The sequence below is a fragment of the Rana temporaria genome, chromosome 3, assembly GCF_905171775.1.
Source record: "Rana temporaria chromosome 3, aRanTem1.1, whole genome shotgun sequence".
Classification (NCBI taxonomy): Eukaryota; Metazoa; Chordata; class Amphibia; order Anura; family Ranidae; genus Rana; species Rana temporaria.
In genome coordinates, this window is record NC_053491.1 from 356,248,973 (window position 1) to 356,269,853 (window position 20,881).

Genomic DNA, 20,881 nt, shown 5'->3' on the forward strand with positions numbered 1-20,881 from the left:
CTATTGATCAATGATTTTAACCACCTGTGTTCATTTGTTATTTACTACGATAATTACAGGTGCACTCTTAAATAGCTGCAGCCTGGGCTAGGACTTTGTTATAAGCAAGCACGAGTGAAATGCATAAAACTTTCTCTAGATTTACATCTGGCTTGGTGACAATAAAGGACTAAGAATTTGAAGTCATTTGTTGTGTGGCAAGCACCTGCCAACAATCTATTGATCGCCTAAAGCGGTGTACACTATGTAGATGTCATAGTTAACATGGTTTCCATCTCAAGAGACCAATGTCCAAGCAGTATAAGGACCTGAAGTGAACCGGTTTTAGCTTCTTGCAGGCAGTCAACGTACAGCAGAGTTGAGGAAGAGGCAAGTGGTTAAATGTAGCATGTGCCGACAAGAAACAAGGCTAGAGCAAAGCGAGAGGTTCAGATATTACTTTGCCGAGGACCCAGGCTCAGAAGTGGGTTAACTCAGGGGTTGACAAATTTGCTTAAAATCTAGGAGCCAGCTAAAAAAGTTAGGAGCCAGAAAATGCGCCTCGTCCCGACGAGCTTGCGCGCAGAAGCGAACACATACGTGAGCAGCGCCCGCATATGTAAACGGTGTTCAAACCACACATGTGAGGTATCGCCGCGATTGGTAGAGCGAGAGCAATAATTCTAGACCTCCTCTGTAACTCAAAACATGCAACCTGTAGAGTTTTTTTAAACAACGCCTATGGAGATTTTAAAGGGTAAAAGTTTGTCGCCATTCCACGAGCGGATGTAATTTTGAAGGGTGACATGTTGGGTATCAATTTACTCGGCGTAACATTATCTTTTATAATATAAAAAAAAAAATGGGGATAACTTTACTGTTGTCTTATTTTTTAATAAAAAAAAAAGGTGTAATTTTTTCCCAAAAAAGTGCGCTTGTAAGACCGCTGCGCAACGATCGCCATTTTATTCTTTAGGGTGTTAGGATAAAAAATATATATAATGTTTGGGGGTTCTAATTAGAGGGAAGAAGATGGCAGTGAAAAATTACATTAGAATTGCTGTTTAACTTGTAATGCTTAACTTGTAATACCAACGGCCACCACCAGATGGCGCCAGCTTAAACATCTGGTGGTAATAACGTGTAATACCAACGGCTCACCACCAGATGGCGCCAGCTCACAAAAAAAACCTGGCGACCGGGATTTGTCGAGCCCTGGGTTAACTGGCCATCAGACTGAGGACAACTTTATTTATAATAAAAGGTTTGTGCTCAAGAGTTTAGCTTTAACACTTTTGGTTAATAAAAAAAAAAAAGCAATTGCAGTATTAACCAAAAGTGTTCAAGAGTTTAGCTTTAGCACAAACCTTTTATTATAAATAAAGTTTTCCTCAATCTGATGGCCAGTTAACCCAGGGCTCGACAAATCCCGGTCGCCAGGTTTTTTTTTTTTTTTAAGATAATTGTCAAATATAGAACTAAAAGGCATTTTCTTTATTCTGGCAGGCATTTATTGAAGAGACTGTATGTCTGACTTTTCTTTTAAATGTACACTTTGTATGGCTTGAGCAGCTCGGTGTACAAATCTTAAACATGTTTAGTCTTCCCTGGCTGGCCAATTCAGATGGCTGAAGACTTCGAGAAGCAGCAGTGAGAGCACAGAACTTCACAGCAATAGTGGAGGGCACTTTATGGAACTTTTCACAATGTTTAAAGTGATTGTAAAGGCTTTTTTCCCTAAACAAACATGTCATACTTAACTGCTCTGTGAAGGGTCCTCCTCTTCTGGGGACCCCCGGTGGCGCTCCTGGCTCATCGAGTTCACCCAAGGAGAGCCGCATTCCATGAGGGTATGCTCCTGAGCCCTGCTGCTGCGTCCATTGACACAGACAGCAGGACTCAGCCCCACCCCCCTGGGTCACTGGATTTGATTGACAGTGGTGGGAGCCATTGGCTCCTGCTGCCATCAATCTATCCAATGAAGACCCAAGACAGCGTCTGGAGCTGCTCTGCTAGTCCTTAACGGTAATGATCAGGCAGGAAAAAGGGGGGCAGCTGACCCACAGAAAGTTTTTTCTTTTAATGCATGCCAATATTTTGTTTGCTTTGTTAGGTTCAGCAATGGCATGCAATGCCAAGCTGCTGCTATCATCTACTAGGACCCCCGGGTCCTTTTTCATCCTTTCCGATCATGTGTACGAGGCATTACAGTAAAAAAACAAAAAACAAACACAGATTCCTGTCCCGCCACCTATGCAACTTCTCTTTCCAAGCCTCTCCATCTGTCATGACTACTGGTCCCCTACTGAGTGCTGTGGAACCTTCCAACAGCCCCTATATTACTACTGGGCCCTGTAGTGAGAAACAGTACGAACCACAGAAAATGGAGCAGATCAGGCTCTACAACGGAGTGAAGTACCAACGATTTTGGCAGGCACTGCTTTTCTTTTTTTTTTTTTTTAAGTGACCATTCACTTTAAGCCAAATAAATGGATATAGATTGTAAGCACAATATTAGATATCCTACCTCACTGTGGATATTCCAGCTGTCCAGAGTCACATTAAAGAGAGCCTTTAGTGCCTCTATAATGCAGTCGGTCTCCTTCATAGCCAATGGTTGGGTGCCAGACACTGCAGCAGCTCGGTACTCCCCAACCCAGTGAATCCCCAAAATGCTCTCCAGGGTGTTTGTCAGCAGTGGGAGTCCTTGCAGTTCCTCTTTCAGTTTAGACCTGGTGTTTGTATGCAGCAGTGTTAAGAGAAAGAGTAGCCTCAAATCAAAACAGCGAATGTCATTGATTGTCTGCCCACCGTCGCACATCTCCAAGAGGTGGCAGAGTCCAGAAACCATATTTAATTCCAGGCTCAGTTTCTGTGCCTCAGGACTATTAAACACAATATTGCACAAGCACTTCAACGATTCCACAATAACTGGAAAGTCTTCAGAGTCACCTAGAGTTTTCAGTTCAGGATCCAGTTTCGCCAGTTTCATGAGGGTCTTCATGTTCTCCCTTGTGACCACTGGCGTTAAAACCTTTTTATCCCGGGAGAGGATTCGGAGAGCCTCCAAGCAGGCAATCTGGCAAGACGTGCCGCTTCCCTTTTCCAGTACTTGGAAAATAGATTCACATAGTTTCTACAGAAGGGAAAAAAAATAAAAATAAATCAATCAAAATGAATTGGTAGCCTGTCACCACCCCTTACTGTTAGCATACCCTTAAAGTGGATGTAAACCCGATGCATGAAATTTGAGCTGGGCACATATCTGCAGTGTTTTCTTATCTCTCTCAAACCACTATGTCCCATGGCTGTCTCCTGCTTCGTTCTTCCGTTATCAACCTGATAACTTCTGCCAACTTCTGCCAATTTCTCTGTCAACTGAGATAAAAAGCAGCCAGAGTTTTGTGTTGGGGTAGGATGCTATAAATAGATTAGCAAAAAGCTGAACTATTCAAGAACAGCTCTGAAAGTCTCTACCCCCCCGTATTTGTGGAGGAAACTGTACCGATTAAACAAAAATTGTACGTGAAAGACTGTCATGCTTGTCCCATCAGATATTTTTGCATGACCTGTTACGATTGGCTCTTGAAAGATCTGTACCAACAATCAGATTATCGTGCGATTGTTTTGAAACCAGTATTTTACTAGCGTGTGTACAGGCCTTTAGCAGCTTAGCACAACAAACTGATTGGGGCCACATCAGCTGTGGCACAAGTTTATGGTTAAAGCAGGCAGTGAAGAGGCAACAACCTCCTCATCAGCTGTTCAAACTTGTCATTTACTTAGGTTGCGCTTCCTTTCTCTACCCCTAAGTGCAGTATTAAAGAGGTTCTTTTAAATGACACATTGTACAAAACACACTTACAAGAAGGTAAGGAAAGAAGGCTCATCTGTAAAATCCTGTAGTCCTCGTCCCGGATCAATGGGCTGCTTAGAAGTGAAGAAAGCAGAATGTGGAGTCTTCAGGCCTGTCCTGTGACCATCAGGATGAAGCCTGTTCCAGCCTCACAGGTCACGTGATTACTTCCGAGGAACACTTACAGGAGGAGGGTCAGACAGGGAGAACAAAGGCTGATTGGGCTACGCGCTCGGAGCCACTGCTCCTTCTATTGGCCTGATGGGGCCAATAGAAGGAGCAGTGGTTTCGAGCGCGTAGCCCAATCAGCCTTTGTTCTCCCTGTCTGACCCTCCTCTCGTAAGTGTTCCTCGGAAGTAATCACTTGACCTGTCACGTGACCTGTGAGGCTGGAACAGGCTTCATCCTGATGGTCACAGGACAGGCCTGAAGACTCCACACATTCTGCTTTCTTCACTTCTAAGCAGCCCATTGATCCGGGACGAGGACTACAGGATTTTACAGATGAGCCTTCTTTCCTTACCTTCTTGTAAGTGTGTTTTGTACAATGTGTCATTAAAGCAGTGTTTCTCAATTCCAGTCCTCAAGCCCCCCCAACAGGTCAGGTTTTCAGGATTTCCCTCAGATGAAAAGGCTGTGGTGATTACTAAGGCAGTGAAACTGATCAAATCACCTGTGCAAAATAATGGAAATCCTGAAAACCTGACCTGTTGGGGGGCCTGAGGACTGGAATTGAGAAACACTGCATTAAAGGAACCTCTTTAATACTGCACTTAGGTGGCGCTTCCTTTCTCTACCCCTCTTTTGTTTACCACAGAGTCAGCTCTCTGAGGACAGCAGCCGCCATTGAACAGCCAAATCACCTGCATTTTTAACCATTGAAATGCCTGTTACTATTATTTCTAATGGACTAATCACCATACATGTACTTTGTATCTGCGCTGACAGTTACCTCTCCTATTGTCATTTACTTAGATTGATCTTCCGAGGGCACTATAAAAAAAGTGTAAACAAGCCTGTATACTTTTTTTTAAATTGCGACTACAACCTGGTAGCCACCTTTTCAACCGAGTACAGTAGGGATGGAATGAGGAAGCAGCACAAGGAACCACAAATTCCATGTGCCAAGAAGCATACTAAAAAGTGAACAAAGTGACAGATGAACCCATCACTGGGCTGCTTCCCCTTTCACTGGCCAGTCAAAAGCTGGAGAGTATTCAGGGTGACCTGGTCTTGGTTGAGGGATGCTGGCCATCAGATTGGCAATATCTAGCAGCAGAAAAGTCTTGGTTAAAGAATATCAAGCAAAGTTAATTGTCTTTGAATGGGCCATGTATTTATCTTTTTTGACTGGAGCCCCTATTTCAGGTTATAGCAAGACGTTACTGTAAAAAATAAAGTGTTTTAAAATCTCTAGACCAAGGGTGTCAAAATTCTAATTTCATCGTGGGCCGCATGAGCATTATGATTGCCCACCAAAAAGCCAGTTGTATCTGTAAGCTTAGATGCCCAGTGCATCCCCTCCCCTTTACATTAGATGTTAAAGCGGAGGTTCACCCTAAAAATCATCTATATACCATTAGATCCAGCATACTGCTGACATCTACAGTATGCTGTACTTACCGTCTTATAGTTCTTTTCATCCAGCTCCGAGTTCTCACTCCTGCGGGGAGTAGGTGTTCCTATGAAGAGGGGTAGATGATTGACGTGCGGGTAAGGCACGTCACGCGTTCCGAAAATAGACGAACTAGGACTCGGCACTATATGGCGCCTGCCATGTAGAGCTGACTGCGCAGGCGCCGTATAATGCCGAGTCCCAGATCGTCTATTTTCGGAACGAGTGACGCGCCTTACCCGCACGCAGGGCCGGACTTACCATTGGCCTTGACTGGGCTCAAGCCCAGGGGCCCCACCCAATAGGGGGCCCCCTTTAAAAAAAAAAAAATTTTTTTTTTTTTTTTTTTTTTTAGGGGTCCGGAGGTCCCCAGGGCCCCGGACGGCAACCCCCCTTTTTTTTATTTATTTTTTGTAAAAAAAATGTTTTTTTTTATATATTTTTTATTTTTATATATATATATATATATATATAATATAATAAATATATATATATATAAATAAATATATAAAAAAAAACATTTTTTTACAAAAAATAAATAAAAAAAAAGGGGGGTTGCCGTCCGGGGCCCTGGAGACCCCTGGGCCCTTTAATAATAATAATAATAATAAAAAAAATATATATATATATATATATATATATATATATATATATATATATATATATATATATATATATTTTGTATTATTATTAAAGGGCCCAGGGGTCTCCAGGGCCCCCGGATGGCAACCCACCTTTTTTATTTTTTTATAAAAAAAAATTAAATTTTTATATATTTATATATATATATATATATATTTTTTATTAAAGGGCTCAGAGGTCCCCAGGGCCCCATGTGGCAACCCCCCCTTTTTTTATTTTTTTTATAAATGTTTATTTTTTTATTTTTTTTATAAATGTTTATTTTTTTATTTTTGTTTATTTTTTTATTTTTTATTAAAAGGCCCAGAGGTTCCCAGGGGCCCAGAGGTCCCCAGGGCCCCCGGGTTTGGCAACCTCCCTTTTTTTATGTATTTTTTTATAAATGTTTTTTTTTATTATTATTAAAGGGCCCAGAGGTTTATTTTTTCTTTTTATTAAGAGGCCCAGAGGTCCCCAGGGCCCCCGGGTTTGGCAACCTCCCTTTTTTTATGTATTTTTTTATTATTATTAAAGGGCCCAGAGGTTTATTTTTTCTTTTTATTAAGAGGCCCAGAGGTCCCCAGGGCCCCGGATGGCTACATATATTTATATATATTTGTTTTCTTCTTTATTTCTTCTTTTTTTTGTAAAGGCCCCCCCGCTTCTCAATTTGCGGCAGCCCCCACGCTTCTCAATTTCAGGCGGCAGACCCCCACCCCCCCTAGGTTCTCTGCTTCAGGGGGCCCATGCCTTAAGCTGTGCAAGGGGCCCCAAAATTCCTGATGGCGGCCCTGCGCATACCTCCCAACACGCACGGATTCTGTGGGACTTTCCCGCACAGACAGCTTCTTCCCGCAGTCCCGCAAAAGGGTTAATTTTCCCGCACTGCAAGAGGAGGCAGCACGGAAGCAGGAGGAACCGGAGTGGTGTGTGGAGGACTGTGGCTGCTGAAGGGAAGAAAGCCGACAGCCGGGCTAATGACAGTCTGTGGCAGTTGGCACAGGTGAGAGGCACTCCCCCCCTCAACAACTGCAAAATCCCCCCCCCCGCTCAACAACTTTAATGCGCTCCCCCCCACTCAACAACTTAAATTCGCCCCCCCCCCCCCCCCGCTCAACAACTTCGATCCCCCCCAATTCTCGGCTCCAGGGGGCCCCTTCAACACTCAAGCCCAGGGGCCCCCACCACCCTAAGTCCTGCCCTGCCCGCACGTCAATCATCAACGCATCTTAATAGGAACGCCTACTCCCCGGGGCACTGAGAACCCGGGTGAAAAGAACTATAAGAAGGTATGTAGCACGAAAAAATAAATAAAAAAATACCAGCATACTGTAGATGTCAGCAGTATGCTGGATGTAACGGTATATAAATGTTTTAGGGTGAACCTCCGCTTTAAGAGCCACCCCACCATCAAAAGTTGAGTCCCCCACTCTCCCTTACATCACAGTGAACCCCCTTATGCTGTTGGAGGGGAAAAGCTGGATGCATTGCTTAAAAGCAGAAAGTAAGGGTCTGGAGGAGGACCAGAGGAGTGCTGGAGTGCTCCTGCAGCTGCAAGAGAGGTGCGAGGGCCACATTAAATGGCCTGGAGGGCTGGATTCAGCCAACGGCCTTGTATTTGACACCTGTGCTCTAGACCATTAGTGTGCATATATGTGCAGTTGCAGAGGTCATACTTGCCTTTCTTTTGTCCTCATCAGCCGAATTAAATTGAAACAGCGAGCGATTCTGTCAAGAGAAAAAGAAAAAAAAAAAGTCATAGAAGACCAGTTAGCAAAGTCGAAATAGCTCAAGTGCATAAAGTTCAATAAAGCTACAAAAAAAAAAAAAAAAAAAATTCCCCACATTGCATTTCCAGACCTGCTTACCTGTCATTTTTTACCATCCGAACCTAAGAGAAAAATGTTATGCAGTTGTAAACTAATATTTTGTTAAGTGTACAATCCAATATGCACGAGAGCCGGCTTAAAGCTGAACTCCAGGCGCAAACACTTAACCAGTTCCCGACCCCCGCATGTACATATACGTCCACAATATGGCACGTACAGGCACATGGGCGTACACGTACGTCCTTGCCTATTAGCGGGTGGGGGGTCCGATCGGGACCCCCCCTGCTACATGCGGAGGTCGGGTCTGCTCGGGGAGCGATCCGGGACCACGGCGCGGCTATTTGTTTATAGCTGCTCCGTCGCGATCGCTCCCCGGAGCTGAAGAACGGGGAGAGCCGTATGTAAACACGGCTTCCCCGTCCTTCACTATGGCGGCGTATCGATCGCGTCATTCCCTTTATAGGGAAGACACGATCGATGACGTCATTCCTACAGCCACACCCCCCTACAGTTGTAAACACATACTAGGTGCACCCTAACTCCTACAGCGCCACCTGTGGTTAACTCCCAAACTGCAACTGTCATTTTCACAATAAAGAATGCAATTTAAATGCATTTTTTGCTGTGAAAATGACAATGGTCCCAAAAATGTGTCAAAATTGTCCGAAGTGTCCGCCATAATGTCGCAGTGACGAAAAAAATTGCTGATCGCCGCCATTAGTAGTAAAAAAAAAAAAAAAAAAAAAAAAAAAAATTATAAAAAATGCAATAAAACTATCCCCTATTTTGTAAACACTATAAATTTTGCGCAAACCAATCGATAAACGCTTATTGCGATTTTTTTTACTAAAAATAGGTAGAAGAATACGTATCGGCATAAACTGAGAAACAAAAATGTTTTATATATATGTTTTTGGGGGATATTTATTACAGCAAAAAGTAAAAAATATTGCATTTTTTTCAAAATTGTCGCTCTATTTTTGTTTATAGCGCAAAAACTAAAAACCGCAGATGTGATCAAATACCACCAAAAGAAAGCTCTATTTGTGGGGGGAAAAGGACGCCAATTTTGTTTGGGAGCCACGTCGCACGACCGCGCAATTGTCTGTTAAAGCGACGCAGTCCCGAACTGTAAAAACACCTTGGGTCTTTAGGCTGCATATTGGTCCGGGGCTTAACTGGTTAAAGGGTCACTAGAGGAAAAACATTTTTTAGCTAAATAGCTTCCTTTACCCTACTGCAGTCCTGGTTTCATGTCCTCATTGTTTGTTTTTGCTTTGATGTTGCTTTAATCCCTCTCTGTTCTGGACACTTCCTGGTTGTCTGTTTCCTGATCACCACAGTACTGGGAGATTTCTCTCTGTGGTCTCTAATGGCTCTCTGGCTCTGTACATCAGAGAACCAGGAAACAGCAAAAACGAAACTAGAAACAGTAGGTACATTATATGATTGGTTTGTATCTATTTTTAAAAGGAATCAGTTAACTATTATGTCTCTATACCCTGTAAACAGTCATTTCAGCTAAAAAAAAAAAAAAATTCCTTTAGTGACCCTTTAATAGCCACAAATCTACCTTGTTAGTATCAAATGCCTCTAAAATTCCAGCTTGTGCTGAGAACAGGCTGGCTGCAGAAAACTACCTGTAGAAGGAGAGAGCAGCCGTGAACAGTCCTATTACAGAAATCTCCTGCACATAGGCAGTCTTACATGGGATTACTGTACAGAAGGCAACCTTTGAGAGTTGGCGATAGAGGTGCACCGAATGGAAAAGTTTGTTACCGAAATTGCAGGATGCACTTGGCATAAAACTTGTTTTTTAAAAAATATATATGAGCTTGGTGTGCCATTAGAAGGAATGGCATCACAATCGCATTTTGAAGTTGTGTGGAAATCGCATCCCTTTAAAAATTCTATGCATGTCTTTACACTCGTCTATTTCCACTTCCATTGTGGTGGTAAAACCCCCCCCTTCTGAACAAAAAAAAAAAAAAATGCACACACCATGAGCATAGAAAAATCATGTGCATTGTTGGCAAAATACCGATGACACCATTTTCGGCCGCCAAAATTTTGGTGTATCTCCAACTGTACAATACGATGAGGTCCTTAATATGAGGTTTGCAAACCTGCCCCCCGACCACACTAAGTAGTAAGGTCTAATAGTAAAAGGTTGGGAAAAAAAAAAGTCACTGTAAAATGATAAAGTTTAGCCTACCTTAAAAGTGGATGTTGTGTGGACTGTCAGTTAATTGTTTACAATTTAGGGGACTTTGGTGAAATATCAGGGGTCTCCCATTTATGACAGAAAGGCACTAAGGACAGCTTCCCCAGTCACTTCCTCTGAAACCTCAGCTGCACTGAATAGTGAATGCTCTGTGCTGAGCTGCTTGCTGCTCATTCACAAACTTAAGTATAGTTCACAGTTTACTATGCTTTAGCTATGAATGAACACAGTGAGTAATCAGTACAATCACTCAGAAAATGAACGTTCAAATCTGCCCGAAAAGTAGCTCATGTACTTAGGAGTGATGCATTTTGCTACAGGCGACACAACGCTCAAATGTACACAGGGGCCATTAAAATGCAACCATTGGCTCGCGCTGCCGTCAATCAAATCCAATGACGTTGGCGCCGGGGCTGAGTCCGGCATTCGTGTCTATGGACGCAAATGCTGGACTTGGGAGCGCGCCAGCAAGGTAACCCCCCTGGGAAAGCGGGGGAGGAGCCAAGACAGCCGCTGAGGGACCCCAGAAGTTGTGGATCGGGGCCACTCTGTGCAAAACGAGCTGCACAGTGGAGGCAAGTATGACATGTTTGTTATTTAAAATAAAACAAATTGAACCTTTAATATTCAATTCCTGTATACACCAGCCAGACTGGTTTTCTTTAAACCAAGTAATGTAGTCTTGAGCTGCTACTCTCTCTAACATGTTATTGAATATACTGCCTTTTATTGCAGTGTAACCAAAGAAAAGCCTTTACCAAGCAGCAACGCTCTATATACAAATATGGAAAAATAGAACCCAAGAGGGAAGAGTCTGAGGTCTGCCCATATGTCTCACGCAGAGCCTCACAGCTTGGCCAAGGCTTGCAAAGATCACAATGTACGTCACCAGGCACAGATCAAACCCTTCCTGTATGCAGAGCAGCACTGACGTGCCTTTCTAATGATTTCCCTGAAGGTGAAGTTTATATTGGTGAACAAACAGATTTTTTTTTCCAGTAAACAATGTACAATTAATGGCTCAACAGTGGGGAACACACACACACACACAATTTGCCCTAATGGATACATTGTGAAAGGAAGGGGGTGCTACATGGCTGTCTGCATCAAATATATGAAAAAAAAAAAAAAAAATCACATTTATCACTTGCAGCCAGCAGGTGGCTTCAAGCAGCAACAGGATCCCTAAAGCAGGCCACAGACAGTTTGAATCTCAGCTGGTTCAGCAGGGAACTGTCGAGATTCTTTCCATCTATGGGCAGGCTGATTGGATCTACTTGGGTGGATCTACTTGGGTGGGCACATCAATTGACTTGGGTACAACCAGCCTGTTGGTTTCTAGCATAAGATTTTTGCCAGCATTTATAGCTTCTAACAATCATAATGTGTTTTGATGCTCGGAATCATTGAACTTCATAGTGTTGTACGTGACCGCGTTCTTGACGTTCGGGATTTCCAACAACATTTGTGTGACCCTGTGTATGCAACACAAGTTTGATCGAAAAATCGTGTGTACGCGGCATAAGGCTCCATTTACACCGACGCTCATAAGACGGCTGTTTGAGTAAGGCCCCTTTCACACTGGGGCAAGAGGCGCGGTGGCGGTATAGCACTGCTAAAAATAGCGGCGCTATACCGTCGAATTTGCCGTGGAATTCGGCCGCTAGCGGTGCAGTATTAACCCCCGCTAGCGGCCAATAAAGGGTTAATACCGCCCGCAATGCGCCTCTGCAGAGGCGCATTGCGGGCGGTATTACAGCGGTTTCCCATGGTTTTAAATGGGAAGGAGCGGTATACACGCCGCTCCTCTCACCGCTCCAAAGATGCTGCTGGCAGGAGATTTTTTTCTCTTCCGCCAGCGCATCGCCTCAGTGTGAAAGCCCTCGGACTTTCACATTGAGTATGCAGTGCAGGAGTTTTTCAGGCGGTATTTAGGCGCTATTTTTAGCGCTGTACCGCCTGAAAAACTCCTCAGTGTGAGAGGGGTCTTAGGGCGTTTTTTTTTTTTAACAGCCCATAAACTCCCCTCTAAGTTATCCTATGTGGTCATGCACACATAGATGTTTTTTGGACCTTTATCAGCAGTGGAGTTTATGGTCTGTTGGCTGAACGCCCTAAAATAACATTCAGGAGCCTTTTTTTCCCTTTATGTGGTCAGAAAAAAACTATTAAACCGTTAAAAGCGCATAAACGCTCAAAAATGTGGCTCACCAGCGTTAAACATTTTTGATATATTGAAAAATAGATTAACACACACACACACACACACCAAAGCTACTGGCGTTTTTAGAAAGTGATTTTAACGTCCAGTGTGCATGGAGCCTAAAAGAAAAGGAGATGGGCACTTTACAGCCATACATACTTTTTGTTGAGTCTACACAGACAGTGATACCATCTCTTTTCCCAATTGGCTGGAAAGGAGGGATGTCATGGTATCCGTGTACCATTAATAGACACCACAGTTTGCGTTTTATACAGAGTTTTCACAGCTGCCATGTAGGGATTGCATTTTCAGATTTTTTTCTAAATCTTTGTTTTACTTCTAAATGTACCGTATATACCTCGAGTATAAGCCAACCCGAATATAAAGTGGGGATCTAAAGTTTGGGCACCCCAGGTAAAAATTTGTATTAATGTGCATAATGAAGCCAAGGAAAGATAGAAAAATCTCTTAAAGACATCAAATTACAGATTAGACATTCTTATAATATGTCAAAAAAAGTTCGATTTTATTTCTATCATTTACACTTTCAAAATTACAGAAAACAAAAAAAATGGCGTCTGCAAAAGTTTGGGCACCCTGCAGAATTTATAGCATGCACTGCCCCCTTTGCAAAGCTGAGACCTGCCAGTGTCATGGATTGTTCTCAATCATTGTCTGGGAAGACCAGGTGATGTCTATCTCAATGCCCAGACTCCTCTGACCTTGCCCCAACAATCAGCACCATGGGTTCTTCTAAGCAGTTGTCTAGAAAACTGAAACTGAAAATAGTTGACGTTCACAAAGCTGGAGAAGGCTATAAGAAGATAGCAAAGCGTTTTCAGATGTCAATATCCTCTGTTCGGAATGTAATTAAGAAATGGCATTCATCAGGAACAGTGGAAGTTAAAGCAAGATCTGGAAGACCAAGAAAAATATCAGACAGAACAGCTCGCAGGATTGTGAGAAAAGCAATTCAAAACCCACGTTTGACTGCACAATCCCTCCAGAAAGATCTGGCAGACACTGGAGTTGTGGTACACTATTTCACTATAAAGAGATACTTGTACAAATATGGTCTTCATGGAAGAGTCATCAGAAGAAAACCTCTTATACGTCCTCACCACAAAAATCAGCGTTTGAACTTTGCAAATGAACATATAGACAAGCCTGATGCATTTTGGAAACAAGTTATGTGAACCGATGGTTAAAAATAGAACTTTTTGCCCAGAATGAGCAAAGGTACGTTTGGAGAAGAAAGGGCACAGAATTTAATGAAAAGAACCTCTGTCCAACTGTTAAGCATGGGGGTGGATCAATCATGCTTTGAGGTTGTATTGCAGCCAGTGGCAAAGGGAACATTTCACGAGTAGAAGGAAAAATGGATTCAATAAAATTTCAGCAAATTTTGGATGGTAACTTGATCAAAAAACTGAAGTTAAAGAGAGGATGACTTCTACAAATGGATAATGATCCTAAACACACCTCAAAATCTACGGGGGATTAGATCAAGAGGCGTAAACTGAAGGTTTTGCCATGGCCTTCACAATCTCCTGACCTCAACATAATTGAAAATCTATGGACAGACCTTAAAAGAGCAGTGCGTGACAGACAGCCCAGAAATCTCAAAGAACTGGAAGACGTTTGTAAGGAAGAATGGGCAAAGATACCTCAAACAAAAAATTGAAAGACTCTTGGCTGGCTACAAAAAGCATTTACAAGCTGTGATACTTGCCAAAGGGGGCAGTACAAGATATTAACTCTGCACTGTAAGCCGAGGCACCTAATGTTACCACAAAAAAAAAAAAAAAGGGGAAAACGTATTGACTCAAGTATAAGCCTAGGGTGTCCATCTGCATACCTTACTGTGTCCATGCCTCACTGTGCCCTATCTCCTTACCTGATATCCGGCGCTGTGTGACTAGGCTGACGTTTAACATTGGATTCTATGGAAGGGGTGCCCGGCTTTGAAAAAATAAATAAAATAAACGGTGCTCCCCGGCCAACATACTTTTCACACTTAGAGGAAGAGAGGGGCTACATGTGTTTGGGGTTCAGGGGACCCAAGGCTGGCCAGGATCAGGCGCACAAATTTGTGGACACAGACGCGGTCCTATAGCAGTGGTGGCAAAACTTGGCACCCCAGATGTTTTGGAACTACATTTCCCATGATGCCAATGCACTCTGCAGTGTAGTTGAGCATCATGGGAAAGGACGTTCCAAAACATTTGGGGTGCCAATGTTCACCATCCCTGTCCTATATGTTTAAAATTATTTTACTGCCTCAAAATACACTAGAGAATTTACATAATGGTTAAATGCACACAATTATCTAGAATAACAGTTCAATGATGTAAATCCATTCCTTGCTCTGTTCACATGTGTGCACAGGCAATGGTTTATTCTCTGCAATGGAACAGTAAATATGACACAAAAGCAAACTTAACCACTTCCCTACCGGCCCATAGTAAAATGACGTCCACAAAGAACTTCTGCCGTTCAGAGTGGACGTCATGTGACGTCCTGGGCTTTCCGGGTGGTTATCTGAATGATGCCTGCAGCTAGAGGCATCATTCAGATATCCTTCTAAACTGCCGGCGATTCTGCACAATGTAAGAACGATCATAGCGGCGGTTCCGCCGCTAGATCGTTCTTACAGGCGGCGGGAGGGGACATCCCCCCCCTCCCGCCGCCATCCGGTGCTTCTCCGGGCTCTCCCGTGCCATCGGGGGCCCGGAGAACGAATCGTCCGGCGCTCGCAGGAAGCATAGAGATGACTGGTGACCAGATGGTCACCAGTCATCTCTATGACCGTCGGAGGACCCGATGACGTCACGCCCGGGTCCCCGTAAGTAAACAAAGCCGCGATTGCGGCTGCTAAGCAACCACAAGCATGAGATCGGTGAATTTTTTTTCACCGATTTCATGCTTTCCAGCCTGGAGGAGAGATGTGGGGTCTTATTGACCACGCATCTCTCCATAAAGAGTACCTGTCACACACATTCCTATTACAAGGGATGTTTACATTCCTTGTAATAGGAATAAAAGTGATAAAAAAAAAAGTGTAAAAAAAGAAATAAATATATAAAAAAAAAAAAGAAATAAAAATTAATTTTTTTAACGCCCCTGTCCCCGGTAGCTTGCGCGCAGAAGCGAACGCACACGCAAGTCCCGCCGACATATGTAAACGCCGTTTAAACCACATATGTGAGGTATCGCCGCGTGCGTTAGAGTGCCAGCAACAATTCTAGCACTAGATCTCCTCTGTAAATCTAAACTGGTAACCTGTAAAAAATTTCAAATCGTTGCCTATGGAGATTTTTAAGTACCGAAGTTTGGCGCCATTCCATGAGTGTGCGCAATTTTAAAGCGTGACATGTTAGGTATCTATTTACTCGGTGTAACATCATATTTCATATTTTACAAAAAAATTGGGCTAACTTTACTGTTTTTAAATTTTTTTAATTCATGAAACAATTTTTTTCCCAAAAAAAGGCGTTTGAAAAATTATTGCGCAAATACCGTGCAAGATAAAAGGTTTCAATGACCGTCGTTTTATTCCCTAGGGTGTCTGCTAAAAAAACATATATAATGTTTGGGGGTTCTGCGTAATTTTCTAGCAAAAAAATTATGATTTGTACATGTAGGAGAGAAGTGCCAGAATAGGCCTGGTATGGAAGTGTGTATAACTGCCCGGTATGGAAGAGGTTAAAAAAAAAAAAAGAAAAAAAAAAAAAGCCACACACACAGAAGACTGCCAACACTGTAGAGCTGCATGCAAGCTTTCTCAGACAGTTTATCTTAACGTGGATGTAAACCCAATTCTCACAATTTGATCTGGTCACATATCTGCAGTGTTTTGATATCCCTCTCCAAAGCTCCAAGTCCCGTGGCTGTCTCTTGCTCCGTTCTTCCGTTAACTTCTGACACATGGGATAAAACCAGCCTGAAATTTGTGTCAGGACGGGTGATATACAGTGGAAACTTTCCAGGAGAATGCTCGCAATCCAAAGCACTCGCATATCAAAGCGAGTTTCCCCATAGAAGTCAAGGGAACAAAAATAAATTTGTTCCACATTGACTTCTATGGCATGCAATACCGCATGTGACCAGAGGTGGGGGGAGCGCTGGAGAGCTCGGCTGAACTCGGAAATGGAGCACCTCTGGCCAAATGCGGTACTACACACCGCTGTGGCTTGAATCCTGCTCGTCTTGCGTGACACTCACAAACCGAGTCAAGATAAAAAAAAATAAAGCTTGTATTGTGAAAATCTCATTAACCATGTTACTTGCAATCCAAGGTTTCACTGTAAATAGATTAGCAGACAGCTGGTCAATTCACAGCACAGCTCTGCCTATGAGGAGGGAGGGGGGGCTTTCCTCTAATCAGCTGTCTCCCAGTGTAAGACTCCCCTCCCCCTGCTTGAACAGGAAGAGAAAATTCTAACAGGATGTGCACTTTCTAAACAGTAGATAAAGCTGGAGACAGCAGATATACATGTAAAACGTATGTAGGGAGATTTGTTTAATCTGAGGCGGTTCACTTCACTGGGTATATAGCCACTTTAAGTCATATGTTTGAACAGCAATACTTACTAAGGTGCTTGGCAAATGCCAAGCATGGAACGAAACATAAAATTACTTGACCCTCAAAATATATCTTCAGTCGGATAAGGTGCATGAAGTTGAAGAAACCTCAAAAGACAAACTCAAGGCACAAGAACCTTTTAGGTTTCGAGCTGTAATCATACACCAATTCAGCATGTTTATTGGGGACAAAAATCTGGTTATGAATGGATATAGAAGTTGTTGGTGTTATGTGAGGAACACAAGACCACCATTATTTGTAGTGGTGCACCCAAATGAAAATTGCGGCCGAAACCAAAAATTCAGGATGCACTTGGCCGAAAACGGAAACAGACAGTTTAAATTGTATTATATTCAACTTTAATATCATGAATTTAAAAATATTTTTGGGCTATTATCAGCACCTTTTTGACCAACAGGCTGCTTTCAAGCCAAGCAGTTTTGAAACGCTTTTGCATTAAAAAACAAAAGCTCAAGAAAGATGCGTCCTTTTAAATTCTTTGTATGTCTTCACACTGGTCCGTTCCGCTTCCATTGCAGTGTTAAAAAATCCTGTGTGCTGCATTTTTTGGTATTTTTTTCAGCCCCGGGAAAGCATTTACCCCCTTAATGGCCGGGCCATTTTTTTGTGATGCGCCACTGCGTCGCTTCAACTGGTCATGCGACGTTGTACACAAACAAAATGTATGTATTTTTTTCCCCACAAATAGAGCTTTTGGTGGTATTTAATCATCTCTGTGGTTATTTTTTGCGCTATAAACAAATAAAAAATAAAAAAAGTCAATTTTGAAAAAAATATATATATATATATTTACTTTTTGCTATACAATTCCCCCCCCCCCCCCCCCCCAAAAAAAAAAAAAAAAAAAATTCGCAAAATAGGGGATATATTTATGGCATTTATTATCAATTTTTTACACTAGTAATGGTGGTGATCAGCGTTTTTTAGCGGAACTGCGACGGACAGATCAGACACTTTTTTGGGACCAGTGACATTTTGACAGTGATCAGAGGCAAAAATAGTTACTAATCACTGTATAAATGTCACTGGCAGGGAAGAGGTTAACACTAGGGGGCGATCAGGGGGTTAAGTGTTCCCTAGGGAGGTGTTTCTAACTGTGGGGGGGGGGGGGGTGTACTGACTGGGAGTAGAGAGAGATCGCCGTTCCTGATCACTAGGAACAGATTATCACTCTCTACTCCCCTTGTCAGATCAGGGATCCAATTGTTTACATTGACAGATCCCCGTAACTGTCTCTCTGTGGAACGATCGCAGGTGGCCAGGGGACATCGTGGCCGCACGCATCAGCCTGGGCGCCTGCTATTGCTCTTAAATCAACGTGATACAGGCCTGTATGTCAATGTACACAGGTTTTTAGCAGGGTTTAGGAGCGTAATCAAATCGTATTCAGGATAGGAACGTTTTGACCGCCCACCATAGTGAATAGCCAAGTGTGAATGAAGCCTTAGAGGTGCACTTTAGGCCTCCACCCCCCGATCTGGTCAGTAACACCTCCTGTATTAGAGTGCCTACAATCTCAATGAGATCACAGTGGCAGCATTACCCCGGCAATGGACAGCAAATTCTGTCAGAAACAGACTTCATTTACTGAAGATCAGTAGGTGAGAATGAAGGAAGAGAAAGCATCTAAGAATTAAGGAATGTGATGCTGGGGTAACATTAGGTTGTCATTTGTACTCATGTTAAAGTGAAGGTTCCGCCAATTTATTTATTTATTTTATTTTTTTAAGAGCCAGCAGCTACAAATACAGCAGCTGCTGACTTTTAAAAAATGGACACTTACCTGTCCAGCACGCCCGCGATGTCAGCAGCCAAGGCTGAGCAATCGCTGGGTCCTCAGATGCTTCCGCCGCCATCCTCGGTGAGGGAATCAGGAAGTGAAGCCTTGCGGCTTCACTGCCCGATTCCCTACTGCGCATGCGCGAGGATCGCGGCGCACCGTCACTGGTCCCCGCTCCTTCCTGGGAACAGTGTTTCCCAGAAGACAGCGGGAGGGGGGGGGGACGTAACAAGGCTCAATTCCCCACGGGAGTCAGAACCCGGAAGTGGTGCAAATACCTGTCTCAGGACAGGTATCTGTACCCCCATTCCCCCTGAAAGGTGCCAAATGTGACACCGGAGGGGGGTCTAAAAAGCAGAAGTTCATTCTTTGTGTGAATCTCCGCTTTAACCACTTCCCAACCAGCCTATTGTAATACAGCTGGGCAGATGCAGGTATCCTGGGTGGACGGCAAATTACATCCTCATGTTCACATCCTAGGGGCTGTGCAGTAGCACTCTGTGACCTGCTGTGTCCACCAGATACAGCAGAACACATTTCTTTACTGAGCCACTATGGTTTGTCATTTATAGCCAATGTAATATAAGGGTACAGGGCCAATTACAGAGGACCTGTACCATGTGATATCTGTGGCCAGTCACAATGGCAAATGAATGGATGCCATTCAGAGTTAAAAAGATCACCTTTACAGTGATCACCACTGTAATAAGCAATCCTAGTGAACGCCCCCATTCCCCTCCCTCTCCCCCACAGTGACAGGCAGTGATGGAGAAGGAGGACCACACAGTGGTGCAAGCGGCGATGATGGAGGAGGCGGAGAGGCATCCAGTGGTGCAGGCAGTGATGGAGGGGGAGGGAGCATCCAGTGGTGCAGGCAGTGATGGAGGGGGGGGGGAGCATCCAGTGGTGCAGGCAGTGATGGAGGAGGGGGGGGGGCATCCAGTGATGGAGGAGGGGGGGGATCCAGTGTTGCAGGCAGTGATGGAGGAGGGGGGGGGGGGGCATCCAGTGTTGCAGGCAGTGATGGAGGAGGGGGGGGTGGCATCCAGTGTTGCAGGCAGTGATGGAGGGGGGGGTGGCATCCAGTGTTGCAGGCAGTGATGGAGGAGGGGGGTGGCATCCAGTGTTGCAGGAGGAGGGGACATCCAGTGGTGCAGGCAGTGATGGAGGGGGGGGGGGACATCCAGTGTTGTAGGCAGTGATGGAGGAGGGGGGTGGCATCCAGTGTTGCAGGAGGAGGGGACATCCAGTGGTGCAGGCAGTGATGGAGGGGGGGGGACATCCAGTGTTGTAGGCAGTGATGGGGGGGGGGGGTGGCATCCAGTGTTGCAGGCAATGATGGAGGGGGGGGGGGACATCCAGTGGTGCAGGCAGTGATGGAGGGGGGGGGGGGGACATCCAGTGGTGCTGGTAGTGATGGGGGGGGGGGGTGGCATCTAGTGGTGCAGGCAGTGATTAGCTCTCAGTCATACACACAGGGGGGCATTACCTGTTCATTGTATTCCTTCAAGGCTGCAGCTGTCTCTTCGTGGCTCCCGGCGCTGACTTCCACCAGCAGAGTGCTGAGGTCCATGTCTGTACCGGAAGTGAAGGGAACTTACTAAATAAACTACAACCAAATCTTTCGCTCTTTATACTCCCAGACTCTCTGTCTGCGCATGCGCACGATCCCTCAACTCAACCTGAAAACTGCTGCACTGCTCCACCTATCCCGGGCATACATAAATAAGGCTACGGCTTTAACTAACATGATCATTCAAAAGAAACCCCACCTAACTTGCTAGTACGCCTCCATCCTACTCATTGTAATCATTGGCTGGAAGCACGGTCATGGTTTCCGTATTGCGCATGCTCACACACTAACATTGCAATTGAGTTCAAAGGAAGGTCCGTGTCCGCCATGTTTTCGAAGCTCGCAGCCCTTTGTTTGAATGCGGCGTCTCACCAAAAATGGCATTGTTACTGCAGACAGGATTTTTTATAAGTTGAAATAAACTTTTGTTATCTACATTCAATAGTGAAAGGTGAACGTAAATTACAGAAGTATTTAAAAAAACAAACATAGCCCCATTCCGATATTTCTCTGGGTGGGTTGTCGGGCAGAGTGACCTCTGACCCCACAGCAGCTGCAGTGTCGGTCGGGTAAGTCATTTGCGAACAGCATTGGT

General features: G+C 44.1%; 1 protein-coding gene across 1 annotated transcript in view; it reads right to left on the reverse strand.

Moving 5' to 3' along the window:
* RIC8B (RIC8 guanine nucleotide exchange factor B) overlaps positions 1 to 20,485 on the reverse strand; it is a 70,933-nt gene extending 50,448 nt beyond the window's left edge. The window contains exons 1-3 of the mRNA XM_040345211.1: positions 20,203 to 20,485; positions 7,752 to 7,799; positions 2,507 to 3,115 (exon numbers count right to left, since the gene is read on the reverse strand). Coding sequence (XP_040201145.1) covers positions 2,507 to 3,115; positions 7,752 to 7,799; positions 20,203 to 20,286 — 741 coding nt within the window. The 5' untranslated portion in view covers positions 20,287 to 20,485. The remainder of the gene's footprint in view (positions 1 to 2,506; positions 3,116 to 7,751; positions 7,800 to 20,202) is intronic.
* Positions 20,486 to 20,881: the final 396 nt, after the last annotated feature.